Raw genomic sequence first — 18548 nt, 5'->3', positions numbered from 1 at the left:
GAGTTTTAGGTAGTTGTAATGCTTTCCCTCCACCAGCACAGAAACTTGTTTTTATTTGATTTGATTGTAAAATTGTTTTGTGTTCTGGCCTCCCATTTTTGTGCAAAGCTAACACTAACTAGTTTATTTATGAGAACTGGCCCTTCCTATGTTCTTCCCCTGAATCCCAAACGTAAAGAACCTTTGTAAACTGGTATAAATATGATTCTGAACTCCCTATGCTCTTGGTGTAAATCTTGGGTTGTGTAGTTGGATCTATGGTACTGAAAGGAGTTTAGCCATCACAGCCCCTCTCAGCCAGGGTGTGATGTGTTTCCACAGAGTACAGCATAACACCATCATGATCAAAACATGGCATAATCACTTTGTTAAAAAAGGTTGAGGACTGTGCATGCATTCTTACTGTGCGTGGCCGCTAAAGGAAATTCCCCCCCAAAAATATAGCTAAAAGAATGTGATACATTTTGATTACTGTTTTTCTAGTGCTAAATCTGGGGCAGTGTGAAATGGTTAAATGTAAACAGGAAAATAAAGTATTGATTGAATCCTCAATTCATCAGTCTGAGAGGTTAGCATTATTCATGTATACTGAAAAAAATAAACACAATGTGCAATAACTTCAAAGCTTTTACTCAGTTACAGTTCATATAAGGAAATCAGTCAATTTAAATGAATTCTCTAGGCCCTAATCTATGAATTTGACATGACTGGAAATAAACATATGCATCTGTTGGTCACAGATACCTTAAAAAAAAGCAGCGCGACACATCTCCTTTGCATAGAGTTGCTCAAGCAGTTGATTGTGGCCTGTGGAATTTCGTCCCACTCCTCTTCAATGCCTGTGTGAAGTTGCTGGATATTGGCGGGAAATGGAACACACTGTCGTACACGTCGATCCAGAGCATCCCAGACATGCTCAATGGGTGACACGTGTGGTGAGTATGCAGGCCATGGAAGAACTGGGACATTTTCACCTTCCAGGAATTGTGTACAGATCCTTGCGACATGGCACCGTACATGATCATGCTGAAACATGAGATGATGGTGGCGGATGAATGGTACGACAATGGGCCTCAGGATCTCTTCACGGTATCTCTGCAAATTCAAATTGTCATTGATAAAATTCAGTTGTGTTTGTAGCTTATGCCTGCCCATACCATAACCCCACCGACACCATGGGGCACTCTGTTCACAACATTGACGTCATCAAATCGCTTGTCCACACGATGCCATACATGCGGTCTGCGGTTGAGGCCGGTTGGACATACTGCCAAATTCTCTAAAACAATGCTGGAAGCAGCTTATGGTAGAGAAATTAACATTCAATTATCTGGCAACAGCTGTGGTGGTCCTTCCTGCAGTCAGCATGCCAATAGCATGCCCCCTCAAAACTTGAGACATCTGTGGCATTGTGTTGTGACAAAATTGCACATTTTATTGGCCTTTTATTGTCCCCAGCACAAGGTGCACCGCCAAACTGCAGTCAGTTCAAGACCCTGGTGAGGACAAAGAGCACGCAGATGAGCTTCCCTGAGATGGTTTCTGACAGTTTGTGCAGAAATTCTTTGGTTGTGCAAACCTAGAGTTTCATCAGCTGTCTGGGTGGCTGGTCTCAGACGATCCCGCAGGTGAAGAAGCCTGATGTGGAGGTCCTGGGCTGGTGTGGTTACACGTGGTCTGCGGTTGTGAGGCCGCTTGCACTTACTACCAAATTCTCTAAAATGATGTGGGTTATGGTAGAGAAATGATAATTAAATTCTATGGCAACAGCTCTGTTGGACATTCCTGCAGTCAGCATGCCAATTGCACACTTTGAGACATCTGTGGCATTGTGTTGTGTGAAAAAACAGCACATTTTAGAGTGGCCTTATATTGCCCCCAGCACAATGTGCATCTGTGTAATGATCATGCTGTTTAATCAGCTTCTTGATATGCCACACCTGTCAGGTGGATGGATAATCTTGGCAAAGGAGAAATACTCACCATTAGGGATGTAAACAGAATGTGTGCACAACATTTGAGAAAAATCTGCTTTTTGTGTGTATGGAACATTTCTGGGATCTTTAATTTCAGCTCATGAAACATTGGACCAAATTTTTACATTTTGCGTTTTGTTCTGTTTACATTACATGGGTGGAAAGAGTATTGAAATACACTATATATACAAAAGTATGTGGACAACCCTTAACATTAGTGGATTTGGCTATGTCAGCCACACCTGTTGCTGACAGGTTTATACAATTTAGCACACAGTCATACAATCTCCATAGACACACATTAGCAGTAGAATGGCCTTATTGAAGAGCTCAGGGACTTTCAACGTGGCACCGTTATAGGATGCCACTTACCATCAAGTCAGTTCATCAAATTTCCACCCTGCTAGAGCTGCCCCAGTCAATTGAATGTGCTGTTATTGTGAAATGGAAACATCTAGGAGCAACAACAGCTCAGCCATGAAGTGGTAGGCCACACAAGCTCACAGAATGGGAGCGCTGAGCGCTGAAGCGTGTAAAAATCATCTTTCCTTGGTTGCAACACTCACTACCGAGTTCAAAACCTCTGGAAGCAATGTGAGTTCCAAACGGACTCTGGAAGCAACGTCAGTTTGCTACATGAGGCTTATTTATAATGGTTAAGTTGTTATGAATGCACTGATGTAAGTGGACGCAAGTTGTATTTCGGCTACTTTGGAAAAAAATATGTGCCTGTTGTCATAGCGATAGATCGAGGATTTACCGATGTAACCCGTTTTAGCTTGGACATTGCCGTTGAGGTCTTTCATCATTTTAAAGTAGTCAATTGGGTGGGGATTCCTATGAGTTGGGTGCAATTAGCCAATGATGAAAAGGAACATTTAAAATTGAGATAGCCTCAATGTCACTGCCCATGCTGTGTCATATACTATAATAGCACAGATGCAAAGATGAGGCCTCTATCTATCTCTATGGCCTGTTAAAACTCATATCGGCCCTCTCCTTGGCTAGAATGTTCCCACCTGATCTCACCTCACCTCCTCCCCACCTGCCTTCCAACTTTGAGACCCGAAGACATCTATTTCCATTGTTAGAGCTGTCACTTGACTATTTTGTCAATATAATAGACAATCGTTGTATAAAGGCAGGCTGTTCTTTCCTCAGTGTTGTTCAGTGTTTGTGGTGGCATGGGGCGGCCCAAGTCCTTTATTCTTTTCCTTTTTTGGGGGTGATCTGACGATCAGTGCTATCCAGGATCCTTGGGACTCCCCCTACCATAAACCCTAACCTTAACCCCTACTCTTACCCTAACCATAACCATGATAACCATGATCTAACCTTAACTCTTACTTTACCCTTAAAAATGTTAACTTCAATGGAGTAGGGATGTCTAGTACTGCATGTTCAATATCCTAGTTTATACTAGCTTGTTATTGATATTGTATAGGCTACTTTATATTATGTTATTAGTTATGACACTGGTTAATCATGTCTGTGTTGTATCTACCCTTTAGTGTCCTCCAAAACCACAACATGATTTCAGAACCTTACCTATCATACCTACCTGCCTTACAAGCAATACCATATCTCCATCCTACCCCTCAATGTGCTCCTGTGTCCTTTTCTAGTTAATAACTACTCTGAACTGGAAACCGTTCTTACAGATGCACCCTAGTGGCAATATCACTCCTTAACCTAGCTTAAGATACTGTCCACCCTAGTCCTTTTCTTTAGTTACTATAATTACATTTTCTTTCACTTGAGTAATATGTGTGTATTTTTCCTTTATTCAACCAGGCAAGTCAGTTAAGAACAAATTCTTATTTACAATGACGGCCTACACCGGCCAAAACCGGAGAACACCGGCCCTATGGGACTCCCAATCACAGCTGGTTGTGATACAGCCTGGATTTGAACCAAGGTGTCTGTAGCAATGCCTCTAGCACTGAGATGTAGTGTCTGCGCCACTCGAGCAGTCTAAGTACTTGGAGTAAAAGTAATTTAGTTACTTTTGATATAAAAACATTGACCTTGATAATTAGCTAATTCCGCTAAGGTTACCTGAATGTTCTTACACAATCTTTTCCATGCATTAAATTGAAAAGCAAGATGAAATTAATGTAGTACGAACTAAGTTAATTTACTTTATGAGTTGCACAAAAAAAATGAAGGATTTGTCAAATATACTATTAACATTTGAAAATAACTTAAACATTCAAAGCTATTAAAACGTATTGATACATGTAAAAAATCAATATAAAATAAACTGCATAATTTTTTTGCCAGACATCAAAATACTTCCATAAATAACAGTCTGGCTTCAGAGCCATACGAAACATTTATGTATTTCTGAGCACCTCCAAGATTTAGACAGTAATGAAAGTAGGGAGGTTGGTCTAGGAGGATGGATGGGTGTGATCCGTGACTGTCTAGCAATCCAAAGGTTGTGTGTTTGAGTCATGTCGGCATAACTGTAGAATTTTAGCTAACTTTTATTCTAAACTTAACCCAATACATCTAACCTCCTTTGTAAATACACACAATTTTTATTACAACCATTGTTTTAGTTCTCCTAACCAGTTACGTAAAATTATCCTAACCTTTGTCGTTAGTTTCCCTAACCGCCAATGTTAATTCTCCCCGTAATTCTCCTTTGTTGTTACAGCGCAACAAGCAACCTGTTCTCAGAGAAAGATGTATAATACTATACATCCTCCAAGATATATGATAAATTGTCATCCAATTTGTATGCTATAGTGCCCCACAGTGGACGTATCATAATACCCATAAAACCTATTGATCAAACGGGGAACTGTTCCAATTCTTTTTTTCACCATACATTTTTTAGAAACACTTAAAATAAGGGCTGTGTTTCGTGTAGGACTACACTAGCATGACGTTTTGATAACCATGTAAATATCTCTCAGACAATGTGACTTTTATCAATATAGGCTCTATTTCCTCTCAGATTCGAAAAATTATAATTGGCATAAAAGTAGTGTCACATCCTGACCTTAGTTCCTTTTTTATGTCTCTATTTTAGGTTGGTCAGGGCGTGAGTTGGGGTGGGCATTCTATGTTTTGTTCTATGTTTGTATTTCTATGTGTTTGGCCTGGTATGGTTCCCAATCAGAGGCAGCTGTCAATCGTTGTCTCTGATTGAGAACCATACTTAGGCAGCCTGTTTTCGCCCTTGAGTTGTGTGTAGTTGTTTTCTGTCTCTGTACCAGACAGAACTGTTTTGTTTGTTCCGTTTTGTTCTAGTGTTCAGTGTAATTAAAATATCATGAACACGTACCACGCTGCACCTTGGTCCTCTCCTTCTTCCACCAACGACAACCGTTACAGAACTACCCACCACAAAAGGACCAAGCAGCGTGGTAAGGAGGAATGGACATGAGAGGACATTCTGGACGGGAAGGGATTCTACACATGGGAGGAGATCCTGGCTGGAAGGGATCGCCTCCCATGGGAACAGGTGGAGGCAGCCAGGAGAGTGGAGGCAGCAGGAGAGGTGAACCAGCGGTACGAGGGAACACGGCTGGCAAGGAAGCCCGAGAGGCAGCGCCAAAAATGTATTGGGTGGGGGGCACACGGTGAGATTGGCAAAGTCAGGTAGGAGACCTGAGCCAACTTGCGGTGTTTACCATGGAGAGAGAGTGACCGGGCAGGCACCGTGTTATGCGGTGAAGCGCACGGTGTCCCCAGTGCGCATAAATAGCCCGGTGCGCTACATCGCAACTCCTCGTATCGGCCGGGCTAGAGTGGGCATCGAGCCAGGAGGGATGAAGCCGGCTCAGCGCATCTGGTCTCCAGTGGTTCTCCTTGGTCCGTGTTATATGGCACCAGCCCTACGCACGGTGTCTCCCGTGTGTCTGCACAGCCCAGTGCGTCCTGTGCCTGCACCCCGCAAGTGCTGGGCTAAAATCAACATCCAGCCAGGACGGGTTGTTCAGGCCCTTAGTTTGAGACCTCCAGTGCGCCTCCATGGACCGGTCTATCCTGTGCCTCTTCCAAGGACCAGGCCTCCAGTAGATCTCTCCAGCCTGGTGAGTACTGTGCCTGTTCTAAGAACCAAGTCTCCTGTGTGTCCCTCCAGCCCGGCCCTGCCAGAGTCTCCCTCCAGCCCGTCGCTGCCAGAGCCTCCCTCCAGCCCGTCGCTGCCAGAGCCTCCCTCCAGCCCGGCGCTGCCAGAGCCTCCCTCCAGCCCGGCGCTGCCAGAGCCTCCCTCCAGCCCGGCGCTGCCAGAGCCGCCCTCCAGCCCGGCGCTGCCAGAGCCGCCCGTCTATTCGGGGCCCCTGAAAGGGTCCCCAGTCCGTGGTCAGCGGCGATGGTCGCTGCTCCAAAGGCGCCACAGAAGTGGGCCCAGACTAAGGTGGAGTGGGGTCCACGTCCCATGCCAGAGCCGCCACCGCGGACAGATGCCCACCCAGACCCTCCCCTATGGGTTTAGGTTTTGTGGCTGGAGTCCGCACCTTTGGGGGGGGTACTGTCACGTCCTGACTTTAGTTCCTTTTTTTATGTCTCTGTTTTCAGGTTGGTCAGGGCTTGAGTTGGGGTGGGCATTCTATGTTTGTATTTCTATGTGTTTGGCCTGGTATGGTTCCCAATCAGAGGAAGCTGTCGATCGTTATCTCTGATTGAGAACCATACTTAGGCAGCCTGTTTTCGCCCTTGAGTTGTGGGTAGTTGTTTTCTGTCTCTGTACCAGACAGAACTGTTTTGTTTTGTTCTTTTTGTTCTAGTGTTCAGTGTAATTAAAAGATCATGAACACGTACCACGCTGCACATTGGTCCTCTCCTCCTTCCACCAACGACAACCGTTACAAGTTGACATCATGCAAAATTACAAATCCCTGCAAGCTCCTGCACGTCGTCTCTAGCAGACACCTTTGCTGACAGGTATTGTGTCAATTTTAAACTTGTACAAGACAGTTCACAGAATTTTACATGTAAATTAATATTGCCAATTTATTCATTACTACATTTAGATAATCAATCCAGAGATTTTTTTACCTTTGCCTCGATTTGGCAGTCTCATCCAGATCATCATGGCATTTGTAGTTCTTGATGATCGCCACATTAAAAGCTAATTAGTATTTAATTTAGGGGGGGTAAATACAGCCGACTGTATTGATAATATTCACCTTGTCCAAGAGATTTACACGGTTATCAAAACGTCCCGCCACACGTGCTTTTAAAATCCCCTATGTGAAAAATGAATGGTGGGAAAATGATTGGAACCATTTCCCTGTTTGATCGCTAGGTTTTATGGGTATTATGACTCATACTGTAGCTATTGTATGACTGAGTAAGACATATGATGACGCAAGTGTCACTTGAAAAACAAGGTCTTCTGGTGCACTTTGTCCATAAGAAAAATATGCCTACAATCTTTTGAGCTTTGCTTGGTGAGATAAGAACACTTGTCTTAACAGTCAGTTTAAATAGTGCATTGTGGTGTGTCTGCCTAACCTGCATATGGTATTTCACAATTTTTTCAAACAGCTCTATGGTAAACATTTAATCTATAATGTATTATATACATATTTTTACCTCTAACAATGTATTATTATCATATATTTTTAAAAATGGCTTTTTACCCCCTTTTTCGTGATTTCCAATTGGTAGTTGCAGTTTTGTCCCATCCCTGCAACTCCGGTACGGACTCTGGAGAGGCGAAGGTCGAGAGCCATGCGTCCTCCGAAACATGACCTTACCAAGCCACACTGCTTCTTGACACACTGCTCACTTAACCTGGAAGCCAGCCGCACCAATGTGTCGGAGGAAACACCGTACAACTGGTGACCGTGTTAGCGTGCATGCGCCCGGCCCGCCACAGGAGTCGCTAGAACACAATGGGACAAGGTCATCCCAGCCAACCAAACCCTCCCCTAACCCGGGCGATGCTGGGCCACTTGTGCATTGCCTCATGTGTCTCCCGGTCGCAGCGGGCTGCAACACAGCCTGGAATCGAACCCGGGTCTGTAGTGAGGACTCAAGCTGACTGGAATGGTCTCCTGCCCCCCTCACATATAAAGGTATTGTTTCACTCCCAAAGTATTTCCCTGTCTAGAAAATGTCACTGGACCAAAGAAGTTCATGAGTGTTTTTAAGCATTTAATATGCTTTGAACTCTTTAGTAAGACCCTCAATAGTTTGGCTATAAACAAAGAATACGCCTGCAAGCAAAGTTGTAATAAAATTACTTCAGTTTATTGCATTTTGTGCAGACAATTCTATAAAATGGTTTGAGGAAACCATTAGCCATTGATGTATACGCCTTTGACATGGTAAAACAACACAGTAAAACAACTGTTTATATATCATTATTGAACACAATAGAGAATACATAGTTCTATATCTGTAAAATATTAAACTTGCATTGACACACAAATTAAACATCTAAGCTCTACTTTGATAATTACTGTTTTATTTACAGATGTCCCATCTTTATTCTTCATCTTTTCGTTAAATACAATGTCCTCTCTCAAACAAACACATGCATACACACACACTCTGCAGACACTGACATAACTGAACACGCCACTACATTTTTTTCTACATCATCACTCTTGTTCCTAGGAGAGGGAACATAAAATTGTGAACACAAAACAATTACTAATCAAGATAGCTATTCATAGATCTACATAAAGGTCTACATTTAAAAATGCATTACAATGCTCTTATGGACCCAGTATAAATACAGTATCATACGTGAAGATTTAGAAACACCAGCTTTTGTTTTTTTTCTCCTGCTTGCGTTAAGTGCTCACACTTCTTGAGATGATGAAGGAATCATGAGGGTTGCACAACAATTCAACCTTCTAAAAAAAAGGAGGCTTATTCAACATTAATACAATGTGTTGAGGTTTACTTTACTGTCATGAAAACGGCACATCTACATGCATATACTAGGTTCTAAAGTCTTAGGAAACCAGAATAGAGAACACACAGTAGTCCATTCTCAGTAAAAGCTACAAAATCCCCCTCACACTTTGCATTGTCCTCAGTTAAATCAGCAAAACAGTTCCTTGCTTAATCAAGAATAGGTCTGTATGAAAAACAATTGGTATTTTAGAAGAATATGGGTGGAAGTGCAATACAGCAGTTGGAGCTTGTACATAAAATGGCAGTTTTTTTCTTCTTCAAATTCACCATATAGTGCACAGATTTTGACCAAGTCCAAAAGTGCCCAACATTGCAAATAAAGGGTGTCATTTGAGACACAGATGTAGAGGAAGGTTCTACGAATAGAATTATGTGTCTAGATTTCCTTGGACTGAATAGCCCTTCAAAGGGGTTATGATTGATTAGAGTTGTATTTCCCCTGTGACTTTTGATTACACTGGAAGCCGCTGACATAATTGTATTGGGGGCAAACTCAGTGTTTCAGTTAAATAATGACATAATGATTCATTTTCAATCTAAATCAACATGTATCAAGAATTATTGAGCAAATGTGCACAGTAAGACCATTGCAGTTATATTACCACTGTGATGTACTTTTTGTGGCCACAAATGCTTTACCTAAATTGTAAAATAAATAAATAAAAATAAATATAAAAATGCTGAATATTAAATTGCAGAAACACACTGCAGTATACATTACGTGCATGCATTAAACCAATCACAATTGTGCACATATGCGCTAGAACTATCACAGTGAAAAGCCTGTCCCTGCTTTGGACTGACACAAATAGCCTCTCAGCAATATAACATGTTGGATTCTAAATGAATAAATCAATGGTCTAAACAAATTGGCTGAGTTTATTCAGGTTCTTTTACAGGGTTGTAAACAGAAGTGCATTCCAGATGAACACTTTCATAACTTCAATGTAGTCTGCGCAAGTAAAGGTCCAATGTAACAGGGTAAGGATACATGGATTTGAGAGCCCTTATCACACCCTGTTTGTTAAAAGATTTAGATTATCTGACATCTTGTTTTACTCAAGAGAAGGTTTCTAATGTACACTGAGTGTACAAAACATTGCTCTTTCCATGACAGACTGACCAGGTGAAAGCTATGATCTCTTATTGATGTCACTTGTTAAATACACTTCAATCAGTGTAGATGAAGGGGAGGAGACAGGTTAAAGAAAGATTTTTAAGCCTTGAGACAATTGAGACATGGATTGAGTATGTGTGCCATTCAGAGGATGAATGGGCAAGACAAAATATTTTTGTGACTTTGAACAGGGTACACTAGGTGCCAGGGGCACAGGTTTCAGTGTGTCAAGACCTGCAACGCTGGCTTTTTCACGCTCAACAGTTTTCCATGTGTATCAAGAATGGTTCACCACCCAAGGACATCCAACCAACTTGACACAACTGTGGGCAGCATTGGACTCAACTTGGTTCAGCATCCCTGTAGAATGCTTCAACACCTTGTAGTCCATGCCTCGAAGAATGTCGGCTTTTCTGAGGGCAAAAGGGGGTGCAACTCAATAATACGAAGGTGTTTCTAATGTTTTGTACACTCAGTGAATATTTCTAGGGCTGTCAAACAATTAAGAACATTTCATCGAATTAAATTGCAGGATTTGCTGTGATTAATCGCAAATTCAGAATTAACTCAAATTGAGCAGTAATTTCAGATTTCTTTTGTACAGAAAAAGCATTACAATAATATTGACACCTTGATTTTGTCCAAACTAATGGTAAGCAAAATTAGGTACATTGTTAAAGCACATTTTCTTTATCGTCAATGTCAACTTGTTTTGACATCACATTGTTGTTTTTAGATATATAAGGTATTTTGAACATTTCCAGACAATGCAATTAAGTAGTACACTAAAATTACAAAAAGTTAACTCAAGTTAACTCTGACAGCCCTGATATTTGGGACATGATACTTGGGAAACACCTGAAGGATGGTAGTTTTACTACAACAATTCTGTCACTGACATCCTTCCCCCTTCTAGAGATGGAGTCATCAAACATGTGAATATAATACCATACTGTAAAGGTCTCTCTGACCTCTGCCAAAGGTGGAAGCCCTGGTTTTGTTGTAATATTAATAACTACCACAGTCACACTGCTGGTGAATCAGTAGGTTGGTTGGTTATAAGGGAGGATTTTATGTGTCTATAGAAACCACATATCTAAGAACCACACTGTAGCCAAACATACAGATGATCTGCACAACGGACATCCATGTGCCAACACACAGCCATTTTCAAAACATAGATATTCTAGTTCTATAGTTCGATGGCTCCAACACTTGTCATCTCATGTACCCAATAACTCCACACACAAAAAAGCTATGAATCTACTTGATTCCGAAGATTGCAGCATTTGAAACTTCAGCTTCATGCAACAACAATAGGCTCAGCAGTGTACTCCCAAGCCCAGATAACATCTTTTACCCATGTCAAACTGTTGATATGGCGATGGACACAGCTGAACTTTGCACGTATTCTGACAAAATATATGTTCAAGAAATGCCTTATGTTTTAGTTTTACAGTAGATTTGAAATGCATAGATACCCAGTTGACACACAAATTCATATTCCAAATCACCATATCTTTTAAAGTTTTCTGTAGTTAATTGATGACTGAGGCCAAACATATTGAATCAATTACTAGTCTCCCTAGCCAGGCGGGTTGCCTCCCACAATGTAAACAATGTTCCAGCTGTGTCTGGGTTTTCCGAGACTAAACAATGACCTATTTTGAGTTCAAAAGATACACTTTGGACAAATCACTTTATGCATTACTCAATTCAAATAAGATTTCAGCGAGAATAAAACGTAAGAAGACCATATGAAACTACTGTTACAAACACCATGCAAACAGGGATATAACACATTATTTTCAACCGTCTTTCAGACAAGTCATATCATATTAATATTTTGAGTTACTGTATATACATTATAGTATTTGAGATTTTATTTAAATAGTTATATATACTGTATAGCTAAATATTTCCAAGATTATATTATTTTGATTGTAGGTAGTATTTGTGTGACACTTAGTGTGCTGAGTGAGGATAACTATTTCCCACTAACTTCTAGAAAAGACCCCAGACCTAATCACCTCTTCCCCAGCTAAGAGCTGTCAACAAAACTTACTGGCGTGTCTTACTGGGATCCAAGGGACCAGTCAAACACCTAAAAAGGTCAGTCCCCTCATTGACTTCAGCATATTTTAAAATCTATTTGGGAAACACCTGAATATTTTATATCTCAAATAAACTCGATATATTTTTGATCTGCCCTCAGAACTGCCCTTAGATATCTAGTTCAAATGATTGTTTCAGGTCTTCAATCTAAACTTAATATTGAGTAATATTCGTCAATGTTGGTCCTCAAGTAGGCTGCATTTGCTCCAACTAAATAATGCTCAGTAGAGATGTTGGTTGACTAATGTCAGCTGTGAATCCTTTTGTATATATCTTTTTTTCTCACAAAAACAGCGTCATGTCAACATCAATAGTTAACAACTCCATTGACTATGTGATTTGTTGGAGCAAAACGCAGCTGACTGTTGAACCTCAAGGACAGTGTTGAAAACCACTGACTAGCTGCCTTGCTATTCAAGTCACCCCAACCCTGTATGCCCTTTCTACTCCCCCATATGTTTTTGGTTCAATATTTACACATGGATCAGTATAGCAGCTTTTGAAATGTTAGAACCTCTATAATGTCATAATATGTTAGATAAACAATATCCTTCACATAAATACAGTGCACATCACACACAAAATATCCACTTTTTACATAAACTATTCAATAAATAAAATTCAATCATTTTCTTTTGAAAACAATATAATACAAAAAATAATTGAGTTATTTATATAGATAAGACTTTATATATGTTTCTACCACATGGTAAACAGTGCCCTCCACTGCACAGAAACTAATATGTGAAATACTTGCAAATATGAGGTCTGTATGTACACATATGTATCTATTTCCATATAATATTTGTTTACAAAAATAATTAATATGATTCATGTATTAGTTCAGGGTTGATGCTTTAGACATGACCTTGTAAATATGCAGAACTTAGGAATTGACAGTAATATTATATTTAGCAAATAAATAGCTGTGCCACATTGAAAATAAATTTTGTTTCTTCCCATTCTAGTACAAAGTTGTGAAGATTCGCAGTAATGCTGGGTTCAAAACTATCCATTCAAACCAGTTGTAATTTCACTGCTAAATTCCACCTTACACATAGTCAATTCAATACACAGTTTTGCCTTGGTACTACAAAGAGGTTTGTATCAAAAAGTTATTTATTTTCATATGGCACAATTTGTATGTTTGTATTTGGCAAGAATTATAGAATTCACATTTCTAGACTGGAATTAGTGTAAACCAAATCATGATGAAGAAAAACAGATGTATTTACTAAAAATATATCACAAACATAGTTTGAGTGTCTCTAAATTAGCAATTCACATGTTCTAATGTAAACTACTACATGGTAAAATATTGAAATGTTTGCCATTTGGTATGATAGTATTAAACAAATATAATTTTGTTTTAGATTATAACACAGTAGTTTCTTGCAATTATTATCTACTTTATATCAATACATTTTTCACGGTTTCTTCTTACAGTCCTATCACTGGTATAACAATAGTTTATGCCACCTAAAAGTCTTGTCAGCACTCTCTAGGTATAGCTAGTAGTAATATATATTAAATGATTGGACAAAGGACACTATTTACAGTTATCAGCTTTTTTGGGGGGGGTCAAAGGTTGAGGTCATGATGTGTCTCTTAGCAACTTCAAATATCTCATTGTACTGTTTTCTTCACAGTATCACAGTATAAAAAGCCAGGGTTGTGATCAACACCAACTCCATCATAATTGAGTCAATTCAATGACAAATGAAATGTATTCAATTCATTAAGTACATTTCAAATACCGCCTGTGAAATGACTGGTATGAACGCTATTCCTCTCTCCTTCCTTCCCACTGTAATATACTTCACTGCTGCTCAGGTGTCCTCAAGGATACAACCCATAGGAAGACATGTTGCTGATGACTGATGAATTCTCGACCCACCCTCTTCCCTCAATGATTTCAACACATCATATCGTACATAACATAAAACAACCAAATGCACAACAAAAAAACATATTAACTGTATTCTCTAAATAAATGAATGCATACATTTAAAAATCCTTCTCTTGCAAGTAACCCACAACCCTACAAAAATAAGAAAAGCAACAAGACTGACAGACAGATAAAATAAAATAAAACACAAGGACAAACAACAAAAACATCTGACCTCTAGTTTGGGGAATAATTTGTCTTTTGAATATGTCCACTCCTCTGTATAAGAAGAAACTCATGTGCCATTTGACATCTAGTGATCTGATATCCATTGAAGAACCTAAACAGGTTTGATACCACAGCTTTCTAGATGATGAGATGAGCAGACATTATGCTGGTAGAGGTGATTGAGAGTAAAGGAGAATTGAGCTGGTGCCTTTTGGGGGGTACTAACTACGTAGTGCAAACTGAGCTGATATGTTTTGGGACGGGTTTATGTGTATGTGGGTATGTGTGTGTGTGGGGAGGGGTGTAGGTGGGATGTGAGGGATGTGACTGAAGTAAAGATGCAGGGGGAGTGGAAGCAGGGGCCATAAACCATTAAGATGCAAGGTGAAGGGGTGTGGATTTGATTTGAGGTCTCTCAGGAGTAGATGGTGATGACCTCGCGTCCACCACCACGTACTAGGAGGACCCGGTTGAGACCCTCGGTGAGGACTTCCAGGAACTCCATATCTGAGAAAGGATTAGAGTTAAGAAATAAGCAAGTTTTCACATCTGGCTTTTGTAGCCTATTCATGTTAGCTATCCTGTTGAGCCCCTTGGTTTCACTTACATTTATGACAGTAGAAGCTACGTATTGTTATAGTATTATAAAACACAGAAGTCTATAATATAACATATCTATGACAAAGATATGATAGGATACAGTTTTCCTCTCCCATGCGGTTCTTGGGTGGTCCAGGCATGTTGAGCAGCACTAGCTTGGCCTCCTTGGACTTCTTCATGATGACCTCATTGAGCCTCAGCGCTGTGTGCATGCGCCTCACGTTGGACTGGTTCCTGACGGGAGTAGGTTACAGAATGCATGTTGCATCATTACTGCTATTTCACAACATGCCTGGAAAACATTTAAACATCATGCTAATATAATACTTACAGGCTCTCCCACTCCCTGCAGCATGTTAAGAAGAGAATGACAATGCAGAGATCTTTACAACACTGAACTTACATTGAGAAGTTGTGTTGTGCGGATGACACTCAAAGCCTTTCAAACCTTTGTGGTATTACTTCTGAAACTAGCTTATAAACAACTGCCCCCCCCCCAACAGTAACAACCTATAAATACTTTGACCTTATTTTCTATTTACTTTAAAGGGAAAGGGGGATACCTAGTCAGCTGTACAACTGAATGCATTCAACTGAAATGTGTCTTCCACATTTAACACGGTTTAGGAATACACTCCCAGAAAAAAGGGTTCCAAAAGCATTCTTCGGCTGTCCCCAAAGGAGAACCCTCGGTTCCAGATAGAACCCTTTTTGGTTCCAGGTAGAACACTTTTGGGTTCCATGTACAACCCTCTGTTGAAAGAGATGGTTCTACATGGAACCAAAAGGGTTCTATCTGAAACCAAAAGTGGTTATTCAAAGGGCTCTCCTATGGGGACAGCCGAAGAACCTTTAAAGGTTCTAGATAGCACCTTTTTTCCCTAAGAGAGTAGTCCACACAAGCCTTCGGACACGTGATTGAAAGTGAAAGTGACAGCAGACTCACGGCTTCATGTTGAAGATGTCTTTGACCCCGCCCTGCTCTGGGTGGCCTGCTGCAGCCTGGGTCTCAGCCTTGTCTGTCCAGGTCATCTGCACCTCCGACCCGGGGGTGGCAGCGCTCCCTGCGGGCGTGGTGGGGGACGTGGGGTTCTTATTGTGGATCAGCTGCACCTGTTTAGGGCGGGAGACAGCCACAGACTAAGAGAGGGACACCACACAACAACGTGACAGGGTGAAGGAAAGAAAGAGATCTGTCAGTTGGGGTGACGCAATAAAAACACCAGACCACCACTGGGCGGTGAGTTGAAAGCACAATTGGGGCACAGTAACAAAGAAACTAGGTAAGATGCTGTTCTGTCATATCCCTTCTTTCTGCTGTAGAGGAAAAGGTCCCCTTAAAATGCTACACGCCAGAGAACAATGTCAAAGTGAGAGAATTGGCATTTTGACAGAGGATGAGGTAAGGCAGTAGGCCTAGAGTTGACAGAGGATGAGGTAAGGCAGTAGGCCTAGAGTTGACAGAGGATGAGGTAAGGCAGTAGGCCTAGAGTTGACAGAGGATGAGGTAAGGCAGTAGGCCTAGAGTTGACAGAGGATAGACAGAACAAAGAAAAAAATGCAGCGGATGAGAGAGATGGTGAAAAATAGAACCATTTAAACACAGCAGAATGAAGGACAGATAGAGTAGCACATGGGGATGTGTGAAACTTACTCCTCAGCCTGAAGTGTCCCCAATTATGCCAGAGAATAGCTAGCTTTTCATGTGGTGCTGACTGGTAAGACGCTTTAGGAGGGGTGGTCACGTCTGCAAGCAAGGCACAGGTCCTGGGTTTGAGGCTCGGTGTGAGCTGAATCAGTAGGATGTGGTACTAGCTAAGCAAGCAGCGTGATGTCCTTTACAGTGGTGCCTAGTGACTCGGATCTACAGTTGCGCTCAGCTCAACACTGGGATCAATGTTGAGTAAGTTCTAGGGGTGAATGTAGCACATGGGAATGTGTGAAACTTACTCCTCAGCCTGTAGTGTCCCCACTTATGCCAGAGAATAGCTAGCTTTTCACGTGACGCTGACTGGTAAGATGCTTTAGGAGGGCGGTCACGTGCGCTAGCAAGGCACAGGTCCTTGGTTGGAGCCTCGGTGTGAGCCAAATCAGGAAGAATCGGTGCTTGTTAAGCAAGCAGTGTGGCATCCTTTACACATAGTACAAAGGTTGATCAGAGAGTTAGGTATGAGGACACTTCTGTACCTCCTCCTCTGGTTTCTCCTCCACGCTGACTCCTGCCGGCTCCTCACTGCTCTGCAGAGACTGCAAGTTAGACGGGTTCTTACGGCGGATAGAACCACGGGATGAATCCGTGATGCTCTGGATCTGTGGAAATCAAAGCAGCAAGAGGTTTTAAAGAAAGACAAAGAGTTCAAACATGAGACTTCAAGTTGTGATATGTAAGTTACTGGTACAACAAATCACAGAGAAGCAATGTGTCAATACTTGACAGATTATAACTGGAGGGGTGGATAGCTCAACGCAAAGCCAGATTTGATGCTTATGTTCTGTAGCATGTGTTTTTCTGTATTTTTTTATATTTTTACATGCATGACATTATAGAATGAATGCTTGTTTTTGAAGTGGAATAGTCATTGTTAGAGCACACAGGTTGTTCTGTAAGTCCTCACACTTTATCTTATCTGATGTTAATATTGTTCAGTCTGCTTTCTTGATTAATGAGATAGATCAATCCAGGCAAGTGCAGACACAGAGATTGCATTTTAAACCTAGCTCAGTAATTATAATCATTTCCCTGCTGCCTTGCCCTGTTGCCTGCATTTCAAAATCAGTGAGTGATGATGGCTGGCTGAATACAAATAACAAGGTAGAGGTGAACTAAAAAACCTTCAGATAATCTATAAGGTCATTGTTTTATTCAACACAAGTGGTACTAAAAGGGGTTAGATAAACCATAGGAGCTTTCTTTTGGCCACTGTGGCTTTGTTTGGTGATTGCTAACAACCACACTGGTAATATTAAATCCTAGTCAGTTCCCTATGTATGAGTTATACATTAGAGGAGGGAGGTGTCAGGGCTTACTTCTCTCTCCATCTCATTTTTGGTGAGGTGCATCTGTTTGAGGATCTGGGAGCGCTGCTCCATCACCAGGGTCTTCTCATATGTATAGGCTGAGATGTCACTGTCATGCTAAAAATGTGTGTTAAAACATATTGTATCAATGCACATTATTTGACTGAACTGCCATTGCTCTCACCAATACATCACCTTACGGAGCATATGTTAAAAACATATAACATGGTTTTGTCTCTCACCATTTCCACCACCTCGACCTCGGCATCGATACGCAGGTGATACAGGAAGGTGATCAGGTCTTTCTTCATCTGGATGCTGTTGTCGTCCATTTGGGCCACGGTGAAGATGCGCATCTTACACTTCCTCCAAACCTGTCAACACAAGAAAGTCTATGGCTGATTGCTGAATAACAAACACTGAAAAACATGTTCTCTCCAAATCCCCAAAATGGGATCCCACCTTGTGCTGGCGGAGAAGGAAGGGCAGCAGCATCAGCATGCCTCCATCATGGACGATCCACCACACGTCAATGTGGCCTTCAGTGAAGCGTTCTCCGTTCGACGGGTAGGCAGCAATGTTTTTAGGGACCAGCAGAGCCATGCTTGCTGCAGTCGTCTCCCTAACCACCTCTGCAGAGGTGTTGAACATGAGTTAGGATATGATGATAACATACAAAACCTTCCCAAAGCATTCTTAGTATAGTGAAAAACCTGTC

At 41.2% G+C, this 18548-nt stretch overlaps 1 protein-coding gene across 3 annotated transcripts in view; it reads right to left on the bottom strand.

Moving 5' to 3' along the window:
- The window catches only part of LOC112222271 (solute carrier family 12 member 5), a 120017-nt gene that overhangs the window by 6139 nt on the left and 95330 nt on the right, over nt 1-18548 (bottom strand). Inside the window, exons 19-26 of one of the 3 annotated variants that reach the window (XM_042304044.1) lie at nt 18293-18462; nt 18073-18204; nt 17840-17947; nt 17000-17122; nt 15759-15952; nt 15144-15158; nt 14913-15046; nt 14431-14719 (exon numbers count right to left, since the gene is read on the bottom strand). In XM_042304044.1, coding sequence (XP_042159978.1) covers nt 14628-14719; nt 14913-15046; nt 15144-15158; nt 15759-15952; nt 17000-17122; nt 17840-17947; nt 18073-18204; nt 18293-18462 — 968 coding nt within the window. In that variant the 3' untranslated portion in view covers nt 14431-14627. Of the gene's footprint in view, nt 1-14430; nt 14720-14912; nt 15047-15143; nt 15159-15758; nt 15953-16999; nt 17123-17839; nt 17948-18072; nt 18205-18292; nt 18463-18548 lie in introns of those variants that run through there. The other 2 variants (XM_042304045.1, XM_042304046.1) reach the window with 2 other exon arrangements.

The sequence above is a fragment of the Oncorhynchus tshawytscha genome, linkage group LG22, assembly GCF_018296145.1.
Source record: "Oncorhynchus tshawytscha isolate Ot180627B linkage group LG22, Otsh_v2.0, whole genome shotgun sequence".
NCBI lineage: Eukaryota > Metazoa > Chordata > Actinopteri > Salmoniformes > Salmonidae > Oncorhynchus > Oncorhynchus tshawytscha.
This window is presented reverse-complemented; position numbering and strand designations above follow the sequence as displayed.